The 22,146-nt window shown below is 46.2% G+C and overlaps 2 protein-coding genes across 2 annotated transcripts in view; one reads left to right on the plus strand and one right to left on the minus strand.

Moving 5' to 3' along the window:
• Positions 1-1,946: 1,946 nt before the first annotated feature.
• Positions 1,947-13,202, minus strand: SIX4 (SIX homeobox 4). Its single transcript, XM_033063860.2, is given in 4 exon segments — positions 1,947-7,687; positions 10,028-10,716; positions 12,075-13,091; positions 13,093-13,202. Coding segments are annotated over 4 exon segments (2,613 nt in total). The 3' UTR covers positions 1,947-6,890.
• Positions 13,203-14,059: 857 nt separating this feature from the next.
• Positions 14,060-22,146, plus strand: part of MNAT1 (MNAT1 component of CDK activating kinase) — a 119,256-nt gene continuing 111,169 nt past the window's right edge. The window contains exon 1 of the mRNA XM_033062360.1: positions 14,060-14,187. Coding sequence (XP_032918251.1) covers positions 14,099-14,187 — 89 coding nt within the window. The 5' untranslated portion in view covers positions 14,060-14,098. The remainder of the gene's footprint in view (positions 14,188-22,146) is intronic.

Consider the following 22,146-nt stretch of genomic DNA (forward strand, 5'->3'; position numbering starts at 1 on the left):
CAGCCCAGAGATTTCTGCAGCCAGAGATCACCACAACAGGGGATGCAGCCTGGAAGGAGACCTCTGCTTTCCAAGCTGTGAGTACTCATATTAAAACCTTGCTTTACTGACCCAACTTCTGCCTCTTGGAGCAGCAAAATTCCCTTCTGATCTGGCACCAGGGAAAAATCAAGATGAATATAGAGGATGAGAAGTGCATCAAGATGAATATAGAGGATGAGAGGATGATCCAGCATTGTCTCCCTGCTGGATCAGGAGAAACCACCCATCTCCTACCAGCTCCATCCCAGCTACTGCCTTGGCAGCCCCCCTTCCTCCCTGCAGCATCCCCTGTGTGAAAGGCAGGGCTCACAAAGCTTCCAAAGGTGCTGTCCCCCCTTTCTCCATGTGTGCACAGGCTGCCAGGGAAGGAGGAACCGTGGCTGTGTGTGGTTTTCTCGCCCAGCGTGACCTGGAGCACATCTGCGGAGCCCTCCAAAGCAGCAGGAATGCGCTCCGTTAGGACATGATTCATCCTGCATACCGCATGGGTGGCTGCTCAGCGAGAATTTGGACATTTGCATACTCTGCTGAGACCTTCCTGCTCTCAAACTCCTGTGCTGCATCCAGAGCGTGGGGGCTGCACAGCCAGAATCCCTTCCCGGGGGATTGGCTGCAGCCAGCCCAGCAGTGGTGGTCCTGCAGCTCTGTCTGCACCGTGGGGCAGGACACAGGAGCTGCTCCCAGCCAGGTTGGAGGATGGCTTTAGATCCTCAGTTCTTGCTGCAAGCAAAGCTGGGACAGAGCTGCTGCCCCAGTTTGGAATTCTGTATCTGCAGGGCAGGAAAATGCCATCCCAGAACCAAGGCAGGGCACAGCGCCGCGAACGGGACTGAGTCAAGTTCCTGGGAAGGAAACAGGAATTGGGCAACGAGGCAATTGGCTCTACCTTGGGGCTGCTCCCGGGTAACTGGATTTACTTTGGCAGCTGCAGAGTCGGATCAGCCTCAAGCAGAGAGAGGAGATGCTCCCCAGGCTGGGAGGTGACTCCTGGGCTTTGCCAGCGAGCTCTGAGAGCAGGATGCGGCTGCCATGGGTGGGAAAGGTGGAGAAATGGTGAGAAACACCAAGGTAATGTCTTAGTGAGCAACAAAATAATGAATTTCACATTTTTAACTGTATCTATTAAAAAAAATTCCCTTAACTCTCAAACCTCACCTTGTTTCCTACAGCCTAAACACAGTTTAAGGGGACGGAAGAGCGTTTTCCTGCTGGCATGTGCAGGCTGTTAATTATCTCTGATGTATATATAGCTGCAGTGAGGGGAACTATTCACCTGCACAGATTAGTCTATTTGGATTCACTGCCATTCACTTTGGCATCAAAATCACAACCAGGCAATGCTGGTGCTTGGAACACAGATCTGAAGTAATATGGTAATGTGTTTAAATCCTTTAATATCAGGGGAACATACATTTCAAGCTGTTCTCAAAAGGCTGCCAAAACCAAGTCTGACACTATGTGAAACATTTTAAAGAAAAATTTAAACAAACAGGAGTTTAGCAAATAGGAGTGCACCTACCCAAAAAAAGGCATGCCAATGTCATGGGAACCACAAGCAAACACTGCTTAGTCCTAACTAGCAGGTGGAAACAGATTTTAATAGTATCCAGCTAATTATGGTATAAATTCAGTTTGAGACACAAATAGGTTCAATATGAGGTATAAGATTTATGTTTTTTAATTTAGTATTTTAGAATTCTGACAAAAACCCCTCAAGTCAACAGAAAGTCTCATTCTTGTTTAAATAGGGTTTAGATCAAATCCCTGGCAAGCACAGACGTTCCTAGTTGCCATCACCTTTCATGATGAGTCATTAGAAGCCAAGTTTCTACTTCAGACTGCTTCTCCAACTCAAAATTCAAAGCCCTTGCATGACATCCAAACAGAAATATTTACACAAGATGTGTATAAATATAAAGTTTATTCAGTATAGTGTTTAGAAAAATAAGTTCACATCATCTCAGAATACAAATAAAACACTTAATTGTCCAGGCACAAACCCCTATTACAGTACAACAAACATACATACTTTAGATCTCTTTGGTTGGGTAATTAAGCACAGATATGTTTGATGATACACTCTGGGGCAGCATCACCTAACAGTGCAGTAAAAACTTCTTGATTATTCCCTCCTCTAACGCGTACATTCCGCTTAAATTTAATATTTGTTGTAAGGCACAATAAAACCCATACTGGAGAAATAACTGGTTAGTTCTGGACAAACAGTACATGCAGCAAAAGAACAAACATCCTCTGAATGTGAATCCTGAAAGCCAGAAGATTCACCCCCTCCTTGAGTTCAGAAATTTAAGAAGCAAGTTTTAAATTATATGAAACATACAACTAAGGTATAAAATATCCTTCAAGATAATAACTGCTAAGAGATACAGGAAGACTTCAGGCATCCTTTTTAAAATACCATCAAAAGTGGTATTTTAAAAATGGCTTTTAAAAATACCATTATTTTTGTTTTCAGAATTACAAAATTATGATTCTTTTTCATTATTTGACATTCTTCTTGACCAAAAGCACTGGGCAGTTCATGTCCCCAGAGCCCTGCACACATATTTCACATGATGCTGGAGGGATTCACCCTCTTGTTCATCTGCCCTTGCTAAGAAAAGTGCACAGACATGGGAAATCTATGTGAAAAGCTCCTGTGCACACAGGGCCAAATTCCACCCTGATTTATTTAACTAAGAATTGTTACTGAGGTGATTTTGCAGGATTTGAAGTCAGAACCTGTCCATTATTGTCATCAGTCTCAGACTGAGTGCAGTAACGACAGTTCCAGCCTCACTTGTGGGTGAAGCCACTTTCTGAATGAGTCTTCCTGAATCCACAGGTAGGGGAGAGCAGTAAATGGGAAGAGGTATATGCTTTGACAGACTGTGACTGTTTGGTTCTAGCCAAGTGTCAGCCTTGTGCTCTGGTTTGTGCTGCCACTGTGTACTGGGCCAAATCTGTCCCTGACCTAACACGTGTGAAATGAAAGGACCATATTCCCAGCTGGCATCAAAGGACATTAAAGTCAACAGAAATGTGCTACTTTAGCCCAGCTGAGGACCTGGCCAACAGAAAGCTGTGATTTACATTGATGAAATGTCCTTGCAGGTAAGACCACAGGGATAATGCTGCAAATAGTCCAAACAGAGCATTCAATTCAACGTGTTTCTGGTTTTCTGCAAAACTCTGGGTGAAACAGAGGCAGCTTAAATCAAAAGTAGTAAAGAAGAGAGGGGTTTTTAACATAGTGCTTTGCAAGAATTTGCTTGAACTTTAAGCATATTTTTCAAAGCTGAGTCTGGGACTAGTAAAGCAGTAGAATTTGGCAATGTTTTCTGTAAGATTTCCAGTGGACTTAGAAGTTACAAACATATGTGAAGTGGAAAAGATCCTTTATTCTCATCCATAACAGAGAGGGAGGGAAGAGAAGGAATGTGTATGCCAGGTAGACATACCTTCCATTTAAACAACAGAAAGTGATAATAAGGGCTGTCTGTGGGGCTTGGACACTCAATGCCTTCCCATGTGTGGGAGGGCAGCATCCAAATCCCCTAAACACCAAAAATCCTTGGTTTGGGATCAGTGGAGCAACGCCTTATTTACAGCAGCCAAAGATCTGGCCCTGGACACTTTTTGGGGCTTTGAGTGCTGTCTATTGAGAGCAGTGAGCCTGCCTGCCTGAGGGCCACAAAATAAAAACTTACCCTTGTAAGGAATAAAACTACTTATTTAAATTTCTATTTCAAACACACTGTACCGTGCAATGAGTCTTTACATTGTGCATATGTACCTGCAGAAAACATGAGGTTCTAACTACATTATCTGGAGGGAATGACACTTACTTTCAATGGGAAAAAGAAAGAAAGGAAGAGTAAAAGATAGTAAGAAGTTACTTGATATCTGGAAGACTAGAATAGATTAATCTTACTTTGTCCCAAAACACTGCTTTTATGTACATCCTCCACTCCCACTGAAGAGTGAGAAGTCTCCTATTACAAGTACCAGACACTCCAAGAAACGTGCCACTGTAACAACATACACAGTTTTTCACATCAATGTGCCACAAAGCCATGGAATTCAGAGCCTCAGTAACACAATGAGTGCAAAGAAGGAAAAATTAAAAATAAAGTAACAGGTACTGCTGTAACACCACAGTCTCTTCAGTTAAGAGAGATGATCACACCAACAACTGCTCTGAAATATTCCCTAGCTTGCCTCCAAATATAGTCTGAGCCTCACAGACCAAATGTTAATCCACCATCAACTCCTTCAGAGCCAAGTACACATTCTCCATTAAAATGACAGCGATACAGGGTATTTCCAATTTTCCAAATGGCTGAATGATTTCATGCAAAGCATATACAGCTACTGCTACTGTCATCACCATCTTAGCTACATGGGTGAAGAAGAGGTGGGAAACAGATTGCTCATGCTGGGGCCCAGCAAACAGATAAACAAGCAGAGCAGTTAGGAGAACTCTGGACTATCCAATTCCCTGCTCACGCGGAGCTCCCGGGAACGTCAGGGAAAGTTGTGCCAGGGGAACATACAGCTCCATGTCCTGCTTGTGATAATCTCTGCTTTAAAGAGCTTGCCTCAAACACCCTGTTTGCCTGGGAGCACGTGGGGACAGCCAACTGCTGATGGGCTGCTCCTGCCTGCGGAGTGCCAGCCACGCCGTGCAGCTGCCAGTGCTCCCCTTGCATGCTCGTTCTTCCCTTTCCCTGCACTTTTCCCTGCAGTCCCGGAGACTCCAGAGCTCACAGCATGGACTCCAGAGCTCAGCCTCAAGGTTCCACAGAAAACCTGGCAAAATAGTGCAAAACTACAACGAGAATGCCGATGCCGTGCTCACGGTGCACGGAAAAACCTTCATTCCCCAAAAGCTTTCCATGGAACCAGTTAAAACCAAGACAAACACACTGGGATATGCCACCTCAATTATCTCTCCTTTCAATTTTTTTTTTTGTCCTTTACAAGTGATCTTGTTTTGTCCTGAGCCTGATTCAGAGCCCACAGAAGCTTATGACAACATTTCCCATTGCCTCCCAAGGCTTTGGACCAGGCCCCTGATGAGGATGAACACATGCTTTAGTTACTGTATATATTCACATTGCCATAAAATATAACAAAACCAAACCCACGAGGATTAACAGCATGTCATTTCTGTACATCTGAATTCTTATTATTTTAAAGCTTAAAGGATGTGCTTTTCCATGCTACAAAAACTCCTCTGGAGGAAAGGTTAAGGTCTGTTCCACCTGCCCAGAGCCCACCTGCTTCTGCTGCCACCATCAGCCAGGCATGGACCATGGCTGCTGCAGTTCCCACCATCATCCCCAGGCTGCTTTTCCTGGGAGGATATATAAAAATACACACTCAGCTGCACTCCTGGCTGGGGGCCTTGCTCAAACACCCTGGGGTTCCCTTCCTCAGCCTGCACATCCAACCTTTCCTGCTCATCTGCCTGAGCCTGGAGCTAAGAGCTTTCCCTGTGCTCCCTCTGCAGAAGGACCAGGACCCACCCTTGGCTCTCTGCACTGCCAGGAAATGTCACCCACCAAGCCCAAAACACTCTCACATCTCTTCTTACTCATGCAAGCAGGGGCACCCAAGTCAGCGGGTCCACTTGCAGAAGTAAGGCATCAGGATTTGGCCCTGAGGACGGATATTTGCAAATCAGTGTTTTTATTCCTCCTGCCACTGTGCTTTAGTAACAAAGATAAGGCCACAAGGAAGAAAGGCACGTGGAATTCTGTAAAAAATACACAAAAGTGTTCAACTAATTCGCAAATTACTAACAAAACAAACAAAAAAAAAACCCCGGAACACAAAGACAGAGGGGGTAGAAACAGTGACCTCCTGGGTTTGTGAGACTGGGAATTAATTTTCTAGTTTCAGTGTGATTAACATTTTACTTTTACAGTCTATTGCTTGAAAAAAAACTACAAAAAAGTAAAACCTTGTCAGAAATAACTACGCTTACTTCCTGCTCAAACAATAAAATAAATTAAACAGCCAGAAAACGTTTTCCTTTTCAATGCATTGTGTCTAAAGTGAAAGGGAACATAAACCATAAATAAAATCCATTGTACTAATTAAAAAAAAAAGTCTCCTTTATAAGAACTGAAACAATATTTACATTCATACTGGATAGAAAGCTTCTGTATTGCATAATTAGAGTTTCAAACGATGCCTTTTCTGGTGCATTGACAAAATGTTAGCTGTAGCATTTAGAAACCTGCACATGATTGATGTGAGATTTTTGGTTTGAATGCAAGTCTGCTGGAAAAAAGAGCAAACATACCAGTAACAATATTATGATTTTGTTTTGTTTCTTAACCTCAAACAACATAAAAGTAGCCGGAGAGGTATCGTCTGGAGTTCCTTAGAAATCTCTCAATGCCCATGGACTGGAAGTAAACAGAAAAAAAAAAATGACTGCACTTTTTCTACCTTTTGGAGTGAGATTTTTGTTTTCCATCTGAAGCTAGGAGTGTATACTTACTGTTAAGAGTATGTTGTACTATGGAGAGTCTAGTTAAATTTTCAGGGTAGTATCTGGTAGCCAAACCTGTACCCATTCCTCAGTACTTGCCCTGGCCACTTCCTTTCTCCTTTAATCTGCTTAAAAGAGAATACTGCATGCAAACCAAGGGTGGCAACCTCATTCCATTGCCGGAGATTCCTCTGTACATTGATTCAGACCACTTAAATGTTCTTCTGGTTTCTTTAAATGAAAAAACCACCAAACAAAAAACCCACAAACACCCCACTAGGTGTTTGTTAGGGCCTCAACAGGAGACTTATCTATTAAAACAGAAAGCAAGAAAAGAAAGAAGTTACAAGTCTTGCATAACTTCATCCATCTGAACTGTCTGCAGTTTGGCAAGTTCTTTTTTGTCCGTTTCCAGTTCTTCACATACCGTGTCAACCATGTTACTCATAACATATTTAGATTTGGAATCCAGCATCATTAAATTGCCAGTTGACTTACTCTCAGAATTGGGTAAGAAATTCTCTTTGACATCTGGTACAGCTTGCAGAACCAACCTGTGCTCTCTGCCAAAATCCTGGTGCACTTGTGCAGGGGGCTGGCTGACACGGTCTCCACTTGTTGAAACTACTTCTCCAAGCACGGGCTGTGCTGTGGAAATGGACAACAGATCCTGACTGGTGATGAGGGGACAGTTCTGAAGGGTTGCATAGTTAGTGTTGCTGATAGATATCACTGTAGAGGTACTGGTCACGGGTGAAGACATGGACTGGCTCTCTGAGATACCAGAGCTCAGTTCTGCAGCATTTAAAAGAGTTGGTGGTGTGAGGGAAAAATTATGTGAGGGCGTTACATTCACTAACGAGGAGGCCAGGGACTGGAGTCCTGCACTGGATATATTTTCAGAGGACATGTTGACGTTCAGTTGTGTGCTCTGACTGACTGGCATCAACTGAGAAAACACCAGGCTTCTTTCCAGTCCTTCTTGCTTGACAGATCCTACTGCCTGGCCCGAATTGGGAACTGTATAAACCACTGCACTCGGAGCAAGGGGGCTGAAGAAAACCTTGCCTTGCTGCAATGTTGAAGATTCAGTTGTAAAAGTTCCTCCATCAGATGTGCTGGGGCTTACTGAAACATTACCTAGGGAAAGGGAAGCAAAAGAAAAGAAAACAGATTACAGCTGGCAGAGTTATGCAGTCCAGTTTTTTTTACCTTTGCAGTATACATACACACTGAAAAGCAATTTTTGTAGCAGGTGAGAGAAAACTTGGTGCAAAGAAATCAGTGCTGTTAATAGAAGCTGCTTCTAGAAAGTTAAAAAAAAAAGTTTCTGTTATATTAGATTAGGTATCTTTCAGACTCTCATTAAGGGGCAAACAGTCCCCAGCCATGTGACTAAAATGAATGTGCTTTGGCCTTCACTAGTTGCCACCACTCAATTTCTATCTAAGAATAGAAGCATGAAAAGCTATTAAAGATAGTTCAGTGACAGACTACAGCTTGTGTGTGGGAACTGGAGACACGTCACATGAAATGCACTACTGCTGGGCAGAACCTGCCCGAGCCAACCTGCACAGAAAACACAAAAAACGAGTAATTTCTATTGGTCTGACTAGGTAATCCTCAAGCACTCAGCTCTATTCCCTCTCACCTTGCTTTACCATGTTTTTCTAAAATCCTAATCCTACCACATCCACCAAGCTGTGAAAAGTCACCCAGCACTGCCTGCCCTTGCTAAAAGCCATGGCACTGCTCGTGTGATGTCGTAGTGAGCCAAAGCAAGAAGAGGTGGCCAGAGATGACCTGAAGTTGTTTTCACTAGATGTGCCATGTCAGCTGTCATTATGGTAATTCCTAAAATAAGAAATACTGGCTCTTGGGACTGAGTCCCACTTGGAACACCTCTCTTTCTCAAAAGCAGTTTAATTATAAGAGACTACAGTTGGACACAGCTGAATATTTTAGAACAGCACCAAAGATAAATTTATTACATAGGGAATATTTTAGTTCCCTATTAATTTAATTTAATCAGTGACAATTTCTTGGAAGATGTTATGCATATAGGTAAATTAGAACAATAAAGCCAGGTAACTTGAAGTTACCTGTCAGTATTATTTACTGGCTTATTTGAAATAGCCTGCAGCATGCTTCACTTGGAATAGGCAGCCAGCTATCCATCCGAGAAAACCAGAACTTTTTTCTCCACCAAAGATATGGTCGATCACTCTCCAGTGGGCAGTGTTTTTAACAATGGGGAAAATGGTCAGAGAAGAGCATCTTAGGACTTTAAAATACAATAGTCCTACAATGCTTAAAAGGACAGAACTTTCTCTCACCTTTGCTGGCTGTTAGTTTATGCCTTGGAGCATGTGGATTAAGTGGCTTTAGTAATTACAGGTGGCATTCAGACTAAAGGTCTTCTCTCTTTAATCTTGGTTAAACTAGGTGCCAACAACATTCATGCCTGTGAGTGCCACATTTTAAGACCTTATAATTGTGGACCCATTTGAAATGTGATTGCACAGCTTCAGTGTTCCTCCCTGTGCTTCAGCAAGAACAATTCACACCCTATACACAGTAAATTCAAAGAAGCACATGAGCACAATCCGACTTTCATTATAGTATCCACAGCTCCTGAAACTAGAAAGAATCATCCCAGCTTAATCATTTTCATAATCAAAGATAAAGTGGCCAATGAGTACCAAAGATGTTCAACTGTGCTTTTTAACTGATCTGCTTCAAAAAAGGAATCCAGAACTAGGTTTGTGCTCCCTGGGATTCTTCCTGGCCAGCTGCAAGATTCAGACTATGGTATGTTAAGACCAACTCTAAAGCAAACTTGGGGAGGAGCCTGCACACTTGGCACATGAACCTGTGATGACATATTTCCCTTGGACTGAGGGAAGTTTTATCCAAAGAGCCTCACATTTTAAATCTACGAGCTGGTGCTTACTTCTATTGTTTTCCTCAAGTTTAATCTTTCTTAATTATGGAACAGAAAATGTACAAGCAACTGCTCGGTCTTGTTATGTCTACAGTAATTCAAAATGTATTTTTGTGAAATGCCTTCGTTAAGAAAACAAAAAACCAAAACAACCACCACAAGAACAACAACGGTAACAATTTCCAGCTGCCATAATCTTCATTTTTATGAACCTTCTCATTAAAATAATTCAGTGGCAAATGGGGAATATTTTGAGTTACTGATTGCAAAATTGATGATGTAAAATTTACAGATATTAGTGAAGACTCGTATCACAGACTTCTGTGAACAGCATGAGATGAAAGGGGTGTAAATTACCAGACCTCCTTCCATGCTCTTAACAGAGGAGCTCAGCCCCATCTAACAGTCTGCACACAAGCATAACCCACTATAAAGGGTATTATTTGTGTGTGGCCATGGCTGAGCTGCTAAAATGCTAAGTGTGCCTGGTTCCAACTTTTTCTCATACCTCTTACTGCAAGAGGCAAAACGTTTACCTTGTGAAGCTGCCACAGAAACTGGAGGCAGCTGCAGAGAAGAAAAACCAATGCTTCCGTTCAGCAGCTGGCCATTTGTTCCTGAATTGGGGATCTGGACAATGCCATACTGGTTTATTTGGACAGGAGCAGTAAAAGTAACTACGGAGCCTCCATCCTGGGAAGCAGCAGTTTCTACGCCTTCCCTTTTCACCTCTGAGCTCGGTATCAATCCTGGGAAAGTGACTGGGATGTTGCTAGGGCTGAAGGTTGCTGTGGCATTGGGGACTGAAGCCTGAAGGAGTTTGAAGTCTTTAACATCTTCTGATGACGATGAGGACAGTATGTCAGTGATGGACACCCCATTGCTCACAACACTCGACGCGGCTTTGGGCGAGTTTAAGGTAACAGTCTGCGAAGTGCCCACGCTGAGTCCATTGAGTATGACACTGTTGGGTCCCTGAAGAAAGGAGCTACCATTGAGGAAGACAGGAGAGGTACTGGCAGGCATGAGGTTCCCATTCAGTAAGACACCAGACGAGCTCAAGGCTATTTTAGTGTTTCCAAGTTGCTGCATATAGACAGGCTCCATGTGGCCGGGAAGGCTGAGGCTGGTAACGCCGTCGGATGAGCTGGAGAGTGGATGGGGAGATAAATCCTCCCGCCCCTTACTGGATTCATCTTCTGTGCTAGGGTTGCCATCTGACTCGCTATGGGAAAGATGGAGAGATGACATTGCATTACCATTGCATTACCACTGAGTACCAGGATCTCTGCACCAAGGGGGACACTTCTTGCTTTAACACAAGTATGTTAGAGTTTCTATGAACCATTTTTTTCTGTGTTTTACCTTTACAACCCACTTTAAACGAATATTCAAGCCACGTGAAGAGGCTTCTTAGAACAGAACACATCAGACCAAACACTCGCCAAAGGAGAAACTTTACAGACTGGGTTATGGAGTTGTAAATAAATTCCTCCACCCCGGCGACCGAAGGGGGCTGCCTGGGCCCCTCTGCGCCGGCCCGGGGTGTCCACACGTGTGAGACCGGCCGCGGCCATTTGGCAAAGCGCTGGCATGCGAGGCAAGGCCGGGAAGCGCGGCCGGACCCTGCGGGCTCAGCGAGCCGCCCCCGGCCCGGGGGAAGGGGGAGACCCCGGCCCGCGCTGCCCCCGGAGCCGGCGGAGCCACCTCCGGCCGTGCCCGGCGGCCGGGGGAGGGACGGAGGGATGGGGGCCGGCCTTTGTGCCTCCGCCCGGGGCTGCGCCGGGTTTTTTCGCTGACTGGTCCGCCCTCGGCTGCATTTTTCGGTCGCTCTCCTCTCCCTCCCCCCTCGCCCTTTGATGTGTCCCGCGGAGAGGGGCCGCGGCGGCACAATCGCGCCCTTGGTTGAGAAATGCCTTGGGGCCCCCTCCGCCGGCCGCTTTCCCTCCTTCTCTCCCCGCTCCCTTCCTCCCCCCTCCTCCCCGCGCTTTCTCCCCCCTTCCCGTCCCTTCCCGGAGGAAGGCGGGGGGCGGGAGCGGGGAGGTCACCTCCACCTGCCCGCGCCCCCGCCGCGGGGCGGGGGGAGCCGAGCCCGGGCCGCGGGCGGAGCGGGGCCGGGGCCGCTCTCCCGCCCCGCGGCGCGGCCGGGAGCCCCGGGAACCGGCCCCGCTCCCCCGCTGAAACCCGAGCCCGGCCCGCTCCCGAGTCAGGTTTCAAAACAGAGGGAGCGCCGGGACCCCGCGCGTCCTCCGGCCGTCAATGATTAACTCTGTCAGGCGCGACAATTGAATAAAAACAAGGAGCTGGGGGGGACCAAACACCCCCGTCCCGTCCCCTCCCGGGAGTCCGCCCCGCCGCTCCCCCGTGCCGGGAGCTCCCCCGGGAGCGCGGGTCCGGGAAGTTTCCCCGCGCCGCCTCGCACACCCGGGCCGGGTGGGTGTGTTGGGAACGAGGGAGCGGGGAGGAGGAAGGAGGGGAGGACGAGGCGCACCGAAGGTAAGCGCCATGTTTGCAAGGGAAGAAAGAGCCGGGAGAGGGAAAGGCAGGCGGGAGAGGGGGCGGGGAGGAAAAGTTTTCCCTCACCTTTTGGACTGGGTCTCGGAAGGGTTGCGGTCCCGCTGCCTGCGGTTCTTGAACCAGTTGCTGACCTGGGTGAGGGACAGCCCAGTGATCTTGGCCAGGTTGCGCTTCTCGGCGGGCGAGGGGTATCGGTTCTGCTTGTAGAGCTCCTTCAGCGCGTTGCGGGACTTCTCCTTGAAGCAGTAGACCGTCTCCTCGCCGTCCCAGATGGTCCTGGGCAGGGGGTATTTCCTCCGCAACCTGTACTTGTCCACCGCCCCCAAGGGTCTGCCCCGGGCTCGCTCCGCCTCGGTGTAGCGAGCCTTGTACCAGAGCTCCTGCAGCAGCGGGTGGTTGGAGGAGTCGAAGTTGTGGCTCTCCAGGATGCTGTAGAGCTCGGCGTAGATGCCCTGGTGAAAAGCCACCAGCGCCCGGGCTTTCATCAGGCTCTCGTTGCCACGTAGCAGATCGCTCGGGGGCAAAGACCACAGGAACCTGGCCAGGCGGTCCAGGTTCCCACCTTGCTGCAGCGCCTCGCACACGCAGGCGACGTGGTCCGGGGAGAAAGCCAGGGGGGTCTGCGAGGAGGAGGATGAGGAGGAAGAAGAAGATGAAGAGGAGGGAGAGGAGGCAGCGTGGTGATTCCTGGCCAGGAGTTCCGTGTGGAGCAGTACCTGTTCCGCGGCTCCCTCCTCGCCGGCGGCAGCGGAGCCTGCATGCTCCATGGGGAACGGGGCAGCGGCGGGAGGGGGCGGCGGCGCGGGCCCGTCGGGGGCTTCGGAGAGCATTTCCATCACATTTTCCTCCTTGATCTCTACCGCGATCACGATGTCGTCCGTGGCGGGGGAGGCAGAAGACATGTTTCGGTTTGTTTTCCTTTTTTTTTTTTTCTCTTTTTTTTTTTTTTCTTGTGGGGATTTTTTTCCTTCCTCCCTCCCCCCCCCCCGCGTTCCCTTCTCCTCCTCTCCCCCCTTCCTATCTCTCTTCTCCTCCTCCTGCTCTAGCCGATCAGGTTTCCCCCGGCCCCGCAGTGACCATCCGGGATCGCTGCTGTATCCCGGCCGCGCTCCGCCGCTCCCCCCGCCGCGACTCCCGCACCCGCCGCAAGACTATGTGGCCCCGCCCACCGCTGCTCCGGCCGCGCCCTCCCATTGGCTGCGCCGCGCCGGGGGGGCGGGGCTACGGCATCTCCATGGCAACCGTCAATCAAGCGGCCGCGCTCCTCTCTCCGCTCCCCCCCATCTCCACCTGGAGCCCCCGGGAAGCGGCGGCTCCGTCACCTGCGGCTTTCCCTGGAAGGGAAAGGGTTAAAACGCTCCCGCTGCTGTCGTTAGTGGGGCTGAGGGAGTTTTGCCGTGTCCACTTCTGGGCCCCTCACTTCGAGAAAGTCATTGAAGTGCTGGAGTGAGTCCAGGGAAGGGTAGCGAAGCTGGCATAGGGTCTGGAGCACAAGTCCTGTGCGGAGCGGTTGAGGGAGCTGGGGGTATTTGTCCTGGAGAAAAGGAGACTCAGGGGTGGCTTTATCACTTCTGCAACTCCCTGAAAGGACGCTGAAGCCGGAGGGGTCGGGCTCTGCTCCCGGGCTACCAGCGGCAGCATGAGAGGACACAGCCCTAAGCTGCGCCAGTGGAGGTTTAGGCTGGACATTAGGAAGAATTTCTCGGCAGAAAGGGTGATTTAACATTGGAATGAGCTGTCTAGGAGTTACCATCCCTGTAAGGGTAGACTGGACGTGCCACTTAGTGCCGTGCTCCGGTTGACACGGTGGTCTCTCCCGAAGTAATGGATTCTGTGGTTCCTGTTGGTTAATCATGGGCGAGTGTCCGCCGTCTCCCCCTGTCACAGCCGGAGCTCCGGGGCCCGCACAGCCCCAGCCCCGCCGCCGGGCAGGCGCTGCCGCCCGGGCTCGCTCCCGCTCGGGCGGGCGGTGTCGGGGCCGGTTCGCGTGCGGAACGCGCGGGGCGGCGCTGCGCGGCGGCGGCGCCTTTTGGCGGCGGCACCGGAAGGCGGAAGGTGCGGCGGGAGGAGGGAGGGAGCGGGAGGCGGCCATGGACGACCTGGGCTGCCCGCGGTGCAAGACCACCAAGTACCGCAACCCCTCCCTGAAGCTGATGGTGAACGTCTGCGGGCACACGCTGTGAGTGGCGCCGGGCTCCGGGGGGAGCGGGCGCGGTCCGGAGCCCCGGCTGCTCTGCGGAGCGGGGCCTGGGGAAGGGGTCGCTGCCCCCGCCGGGCCGGGGGTGGAGGCGACACCGGCTCCGCCAGACCCGAGCGGTGTTTGCGGGGTGGCTCCGGACCGCTTGTGCCGCCGTTTCCTCCCCGGGAGGGTCCGTGTCAGCCCGGGCTGGGTCCGGTGTGTGTTTCACGCGCTGCTCCCGGTGCCTTCCCCGCAGTGAAATTCCCGGGGGAAGCGGGAAGGAACCCACGGGACACGCGTGAGTTCGGGACACGCTCCTGGCCCGCGGGGCTGGGACGCTTCGGGGTGCGGAGCGGGGAACGCAGGGAGAAATACATTTCCTATGGAGTTAGACATTTCTTGTTTAAAACTGTGCTCGAGTAGTAAAGAAAAATGGCGTTTTGACGTTTTCTTTTAATGTGTTCATTCTGCTGAATGAAGAGTGCTTTGCTGAAAGTTTGATGCTGGTTTAAATGTTGGAAAGTCCATTTGCGAACCTGTGCTGATGGTAGTCTTAACTCATACGTGGTTTTTTCTGTTTTATTTTTTTCCCCCCAAGAACAGTCATTACTTTTTTCCCTTTTCTCCCAAAACTCAACCCTTGGATAGTACCCAGGGCTGAGTCTTGCTGATTTAAATCACAGGTAATCTTGCTGATTTCAGTCACAAACAGCCTGAACTCATTCACGTTCAGATCTAGAGACCTTAGTTAGTGTGGAAATTAAAAGGCTGTACACTAAATTCTTTCTGGATATACACCATAGAAGTCCAGTACTGCAGTAGCAGCCCTTTCGAATTTTTCTTTTTTTTGGTCTTGTCATCTTTCCTGTGATGTGTCTATTTTTAAACTACCTGTGAATTACATTGAGAAGATGCAGCCTAAGAGCTTTTGCTTGCCTTGGTTTGTTGTTGTAAGCGAACAGGATGAAGGAAATCAATCACAAGAAAAGATTTATCTCATTGTCTTAGGAAAAAAGGTGTTACTTTTCATTTTGTTCTCTGTGGTCCTGCAAGCACTCCTGTTGCCATGAAGGTGTGGTGGTGTAGGAGAGGTGGCCTCAGGAGTGTCCCTTTGGTGACAGCAGTGCTGGAGTCCAAAAGGCAGCAGCCCTGTTTTTGTGTGGGTGTAAAATGATGCCTCGATCTTGCATTCACCAAAGATCAAAGGACTTGATCAAAGTGGTCCTGATGTGCTTTCAGGCTCCTCCAGAGCTGCTTCCAGCAGAGGACAGCATGTCTCACTTTGCTCTCCTGCACTGCTTCTCACTTGTTTTGGGCTTTTTTTGTAGCTAAGTTTTGCTTTAGAAAATTAATGATGTTTTCTGCTTTACTGGGTGCAGTTGCTGACATCGTGTTTGGGGTTGATGTTCTTGTCTTGCTTCTTGTTTCTGCACAAGGGCTGCCTCTGCTGCCCTCAGCTCGTTTGCATCTCTGTTGCAGAGGAGTATCTCTGGGTTTGTTTTTGTTGTTATTAAGGTTCAAGTGTGCCACTTCTCCTCTGTGTTTTCCTTCCCAGAGTTCCCTCAGGGTTGTATATCTCTTATTGTTTCCATATACAAAGCCTTCGTGGTGGAAGTTGTTTCTTAATAGTGGTTAATAAATTTCCATAGTAACTCATCTAGAAGCTGGAAGCTCAGATGACCCACCTGTGAATGAAAGGAGGTAATTTACACTTGTTCTCATAAATTCACCATAATTCAGTCACAAGGAAGGAATGTTTAATTAGCTCCCAAAGCAAACGAGCTAACATAAGTTTCTGATGGATATTTATCCTTAGGCAATCTATTTTGATATTTTGCAGTTCTTACCATTGAAAATGCTGCTCCTAATTTCCAATCTAAATTTATTTGCTGTAATTGAAGCATTTAAGAACTCCACTGTGAATTTTATACACTTGTGAACTCTTTATTACTTCTCTTTTGTAGAAATGTCTGGAATGTTTTGAGGGCTTTCTCTTTGGTGTTTTTCACTCTGAAGAAATCCCATTGTTTCAGTCCCTTCTCTTCAGTGATTTTTAATTTTTTTGTTGTTGTTACACTTGGTGGTTATTTTCACTGGGTTTTATTAGGTTTTTTCCACTTGGTTTGCATTTTATTGGAGATGGACCTGGTGTTTCATCTGAGTCATTAGTACAACAACCAGAGTTAAAATCATTTTGTGTTCTTTTCATATCTGCATTTTATCCAGGCAGGATGATGAACCTTGATGTGTGGCTTTTTTTTTCTCTTTTTTTTTTCTTTTTTTTTTTTCAGTGATACTTTTGAGTTATGTTGAGCATAAACTCTGGATTCTTTAGCACTTAAGGACTCAGCATAATCTGTGGGCAGAACAGAATTCAAGCTTGCTTTCTATGTTATGTTGTGGAGATAATTATTATTATCATCTTTTTGATCTGTTAAACAGCTTGCTACTTCAGGTGACTTTTGCACTTTGCTTCAAGTGACTTTGGATTCTGAGACCCTCCATCCAAGTTTTTGAAATTGAGATTATTCTGTTAACATCCTGATATTTTATAATGTGGAGTTTGTGGACAAAATGTCTGGGAGATATTGGAAATTGCTGCTTGTGGCCATAAGAAATCCAAGTGAGCAGAGCAAAATGTGAAGTTGCCTGCAGTAAGTTAATTGTTAAATAGCTCTTCCCCTGGTTACTTTCTGTAACAGTGGAGAATGTGAAAAGATTAGAGCCATGTGAATGGGCTTGCTCCCAATTTTCTCTCTGACTGAAATAGTGATAGCTTATCTCTGGGTGTGGGTTTCTAATCACCTCGAGTACTTCAGTATGTTCCGCTTCTGTTTTGATTCTATGACTGTCAGTTTAAGAGTGTCAAAAGTCTAGTTAAACCAAAACTATTATTGCCTGTAGTTGCTGTTTCATTGCTTATATTGTTACTGTGTTATTGAAGGGAATTGTATTACTTTGGTAAGATTTGTTCCCAAGAAATTGTGTGTTGGATCACATCTGTTCCGTTATCTGAAATATGCAGAAGATAGGTTTTTTCTCAGATTATTTTGGCATCTTCCCAGTATCTGATGGTAAACCTGACTCTGCTCTGTGTTTTCCTGTGTACTTGTTTCCTACTGTTTGGAGGCAGGTGCTTTTATCCTTCTTTAGGTTGTTGGAACTTAATGCAGAGAGCAGAGATGATCCAAAACTGCTTTAGTCACTTTTCAAAGAGTAAAGATTGCACCTACCAGATTTGAAAACCTTGAACTACTCCTAATGCTGTAACCCCTGGATATAGTCCACAGGTTTATGGACTACACGTCCATGGGTTTATGGAAGCTCATTAAGCTGTCTGCAGAAGCACATTGCCTTTATGGAGCTTTTTGTTTGAAGTGTGCCGATAAATCTGCATGGAAAATTCAGAGCCGTGGCTTTGCTGGCTCGGGAGGTTTGGAGCAGTTGCTGTAATGCATTTCCCAGTTTAGCCTGGGCTCCTACTCCTTCTGCTGTGCTATGAGTTACATTAGCCAGCTAATCCATCTTACTGAGTGGAGATTGATGCAGAAAATGCCCCAAGTGCTTTGGCATCATCTGTTAGAGATTTTCCCTCTCATTGAATAGTGGGTTAATGCGCTCCTGCTTCAGCTGCGCTTTCTTGCATTGCAGGCATTCTGAAGGAATATTTTCACTTTACCTTCAGTGCTGCCTCCTGGTAGTTTCTTCCCTAAAGCCCTGATCTTTCCTATTCTATCAACTGTGCTGTTCACTTAATGAAGTAACTTCTAGTGATGTGATTTGTGTTTGTGCAAAATACCTTGACTTTTAAAATACTGACGAGCCTTTACCTAGCTCAGATGATTTGTCATCAAGTCTTCAGATCTTTGTTTCATCTGGGTTTCAGAAAGCTTGTGGTTTTACCATGAGTTCATTTTATTAATTTTGTGACTGTTTTCCATTCTGAAGAACTGTGAGAGTTGTCTTCTTATGCCCTCTGTCAGCCAGGTTGTTTCCACTTTGATGTTTTTAGGTGGTTCTTGCCCTCTGATTAGAAAGAAATTAGAAGAGCCATTCCTTTTAGCATGGTTTATATTCCCCCCTCTTTTTTTGTTTTTTTCTCACCTCTTATATAAAAAACACACCTCAGACTATAAGTGAACTTGCTGGGCAACAGATGTAGTGTTTTTTCTTTCTTTTTTGACAGATGGCTGCAGTGAAGGTTCTTGCTCTGAAATCCTGTGCTTAGGAGGTTTGGCTGTTCACTCCTCTTCCTCACTTCATTAATTTAAATCTCATCTGAGGTAGATGCTATGTGAAAGTCCTTTGCTTACTGTGACCTTGACCCTGCCATCAGATGGGTTCTGGATTTTGGCAGCAGCATGCAGGTAGCATTTCTCCTCCCTCATCCTTTGCATCTCTGCCCGTGTCAGTGGCTTGACCCTCTGTTAGAAAACTCACAGTGGCTCTCTCCTAATGCAGCATGTTTGGCATGGTCAGTTCTCCCATGGACGCTCTGGAATGTGCTCCTGGCAGAGTGGGATCAGAGTGCTGATAAGCACAGCAGTGCTGCAGTGGAGATAAGGGACAGGCAGGTGGCTGCAAGAGGATGAAACTGGACATTTGGTCTTTTATAAACAACTTTCAGGTTGGGATTCCACTGCAGTTCATTCCAATAGAATCTTGCCAAGCCTTACAATTGTGGGAATGGGTGTTTTGGGGTTTGTTTCTTAGTAGTTTGTTCTGCTTGGTTATTGCTTCTTGACCAATATTGCCAAAAGTGTTAACACCATGTGTTTTTGGCATCACAGTCATGTTAAATAAGCCTTTTCCACTATAAATCTTCCCTGTCACTGGGAGGGAGGATGATAAATTAGCAGTTAAAAGTTGTTCTAGGATGGGACTTAGTAAGGAAATGCTTAGTTCAAGAATAATGAATGTCTTTTAAAGTTTATTTTCTTAAGTATAACCGAGGTTCAAGGCATTAGATACTTGGCTTTAAAAAAACTTTTGTGCAGGGAAAAGTGTGTCTAATTATGGAGCAATGCTTGATTAAAGTCCTGTAATACATTAGTTTCTAAGGTGCACTGATGGCTTTGCTTTCTTCTAGAAGTTTACCTGAAGAATTATATTCAAAATCCATCGAGCATGCATGACAGTTTTTGGTTATTCAGACAATTCCTGGAGTCTTTTCTAAGCATGCAGATGCTGAGTGCGTGCTTGCCAATGGAGTTGTAATCCACCTGGCTTCACTTGAGACCATGAATTATCTTTTACTCTGCCTGCTTGGATTTCATGGCCTGTGTTGAGTTTTAGGAGGCAGGTTAGGCATATCCCACTGATTTACTTACATAAAGAGGAAAGGAAATGCATCCACCCAAACCTGCATTAAAAGAACGTTAAGGTTGTTACTGCAAACAGGAGTGGGTAAAGAGATTTATTCTTGGCTGTAAACTTGGACCATATGGTCTCCAAGAGGAGGCACAAAAATGTTAGGTAAAAAAGGTAGTTAATTGGGACTGCTGCTTCACCTTTGTTATCCCACTGCTTTTTTTATAGGGAGGAGGAAGGAAACTGGTATGTAAAGCTCTTGTTAGGAGTCAGCACTGGTGCTCCAGCTATCTGTGAGCCATCCTGGCTTATAGAGAGAGGAAATGTGAGTGTCTGCAGACCAGCAAAAGCAAAGAGACTCCTTTTCTTCCCCAGTGTCATGCCAGCTGTTGTGCTGTCTTGGCAAAACATCTTTTCCAAGCTTGACATCTCTGGGAGACAAGGGCTCAGGGACCAGAGCAGCCTCCAAGAAAACTGAGGAGCTCAATTTCACCTGCTGCCAGTTTGGTGGTTTTGGGTTTAGTTCATGTTCTGCCACAATCTCAGATGGTAGCTGATGAACTTGTAAGCTTTTCTGGTCTCTTTCCTGTCTTCAAGAGATTTATGGAAAGGTGTCTGGGCTCCTTACTAAAATGTAGGTTTTTTTTCTCCTGTTCCCAGAGGGAGATGTATTTATTTCTCATTTAATTTGTTAATAAGGCTTCAAAATGAAGGCAGTGTAAAAAAGCTTACTGTCTCTAGGCCCAGCTTTGTGTTGCTCAGGGGAGACATCAATTCACCAAGTTGTGTTGTGGGGATTCTCTAATCTGCCCTGCACCCTGTTAGGGTGTTTCCAGGGATTCATTAGGGGAGAAGTGCATCCTTGGAGAGCTCTAATTGCAGTGTTAACGGCTGCAAAGATGAAGAAATAGAGGTTTCATTATTTGTGTATTTATTTTAATGTCAGAAGCTTTTGGAGTTTTGTGGCTGTCAGATTCCCTGGGAGGTAGAAGTAGGAACATCCCTGGTGAATTCAGGGGAATGGGGTCTCATGCCAGTGCGTGGGGCTGGACTTGTTGGAAAACAGTTTGGAATCTTCTTGTTTAAACCCCTTCCAAGTGAAAGGATGGCTTGGCTTCCTGCTGCATTTTTCTCTGCAGTGTGGTTCAAGAAAATGCCTTTCTTCTAGGATGGGGGGAAGCCCTGGAGACTGTGGAAAATAACATAAAACTGTATTTCAGCCAAGTGAATTTGAGTGAGGAAGTCTAAACTAGAGGTAGGCAGTGAAGATCTGTCAGACCTGTAACTTTTAATTTGAGCATGTGGGAATTAGGGGGGCTTAAATATGCATTTGAATTTTATTTGGCAAGCTTTTTTTTCTAAGGAAAATACCTTGAATGCAATATATACAAGGACAATGATTCAAGGCTGTCATTTGTAAACATAAAGGTTGGCTGTGATATATATGATTTTTAGGCCAAAAAAAGTGGTGTGTGGGCTTTGGAGCACAAACAAGTTTGAGCGTGCTGGTTCAGCCGTGAAATGTGGATTCAAGATTTGTGAGCAGGCAGCAGGCACAAGGAAAGGAGCCACCAGGCTTTGGTACTCCTTGCAGGAGTTGATCTAGTTTGTTAACCTGGCAGAAAAGGAGCTTTTTTTGGTCAGTTAATGTAGTTTGTACAGAACTAGCTCATTGAAGTGGCTTGTGAATGGTCAGTCAGACATCAGAGGTGGTGCAAGGTCATCTGTAGGAATCTGTGTCTACAAATGAGGTAGGAACAGGGTGGAAGGAAGGACCTTCCTATGACACAATGTTAATTTGGCTTCCTTAACCATTTTGTGAAGCTGCATGCTTTAAAAGTTGGCTTCTCTGGGAGAGCAAGTGTTCTGTTTTGTCTCTAAGACATGGTTTTTTGCTGTTACTACTATATCACATCTCAACTTGGATTCCTTGATGGTAAATCCTTGCTTGTATGAAATGCATGAATCATCTTGGTGAAGGAGATTGGGACTGCATGCAGCTGAAAATCTCAACCAGCACAGGAACTTGATGGGATCCTGAAAATGCCTACTTTGCTTTGGGGAGACAAGTGATGAAAGCTCTGTAAATGTATTTCATTCCAATAATTTTCCACCTCTGAGAAAATTCTCTTAGTTTCTTCTGTGTGACTTGAGTGAAAACCTCCCTGATGTGTCTCCCATTTTGTCAGATCTACTATGAGACTTTAACTGATGCTTGATTGAAGTAATTGCACAGTCGAAGCCTGTCTGCTTCCTCAGAGGAAGAAGCAATTTTTTTTTTTTTTAATGTTAAGTGGGATGTATTCCCTCTGAAAGAAAGCTTTTTCCTGACTTCTTATGGAATAAAAATCTAGGTCATCTTTCTTTTTTGTCTTTTTGGAGTTATTCCTTGTTTTATTAATTTGGATTAGATGCTCTTTGGATCCAGTTCCATCTCATTAGTCTTCCAAAGTCTCTACAAGTTAGTCATGGGAGGTGATTAAATCATTGCTGAAATACCCAAGAGGTTATTTCCTTCTGCCATCCGGTTTTGACAGTGAATATTTGCTTTTACTTTTGGCTCTGAGTCATGGTCTTGATACTTCTGATGAAGTGGTGTTAATGCCTCAGTTTAATTCTTTTGTTTAAAACTGGCATATTTAGAAAATC

Source organism: Catharus ustulatus, chromosome 6 (assembly GCF_009819885.2).
Source record: "Catharus ustulatus isolate bCatUst1 chromosome 6, bCatUst1.pri.v2, whole genome shotgun sequence".
NCBI lineage: Eukaryota > Metazoa > Chordata > Aves > Passeriformes > Turdidae > Catharus > Catharus ustulatus.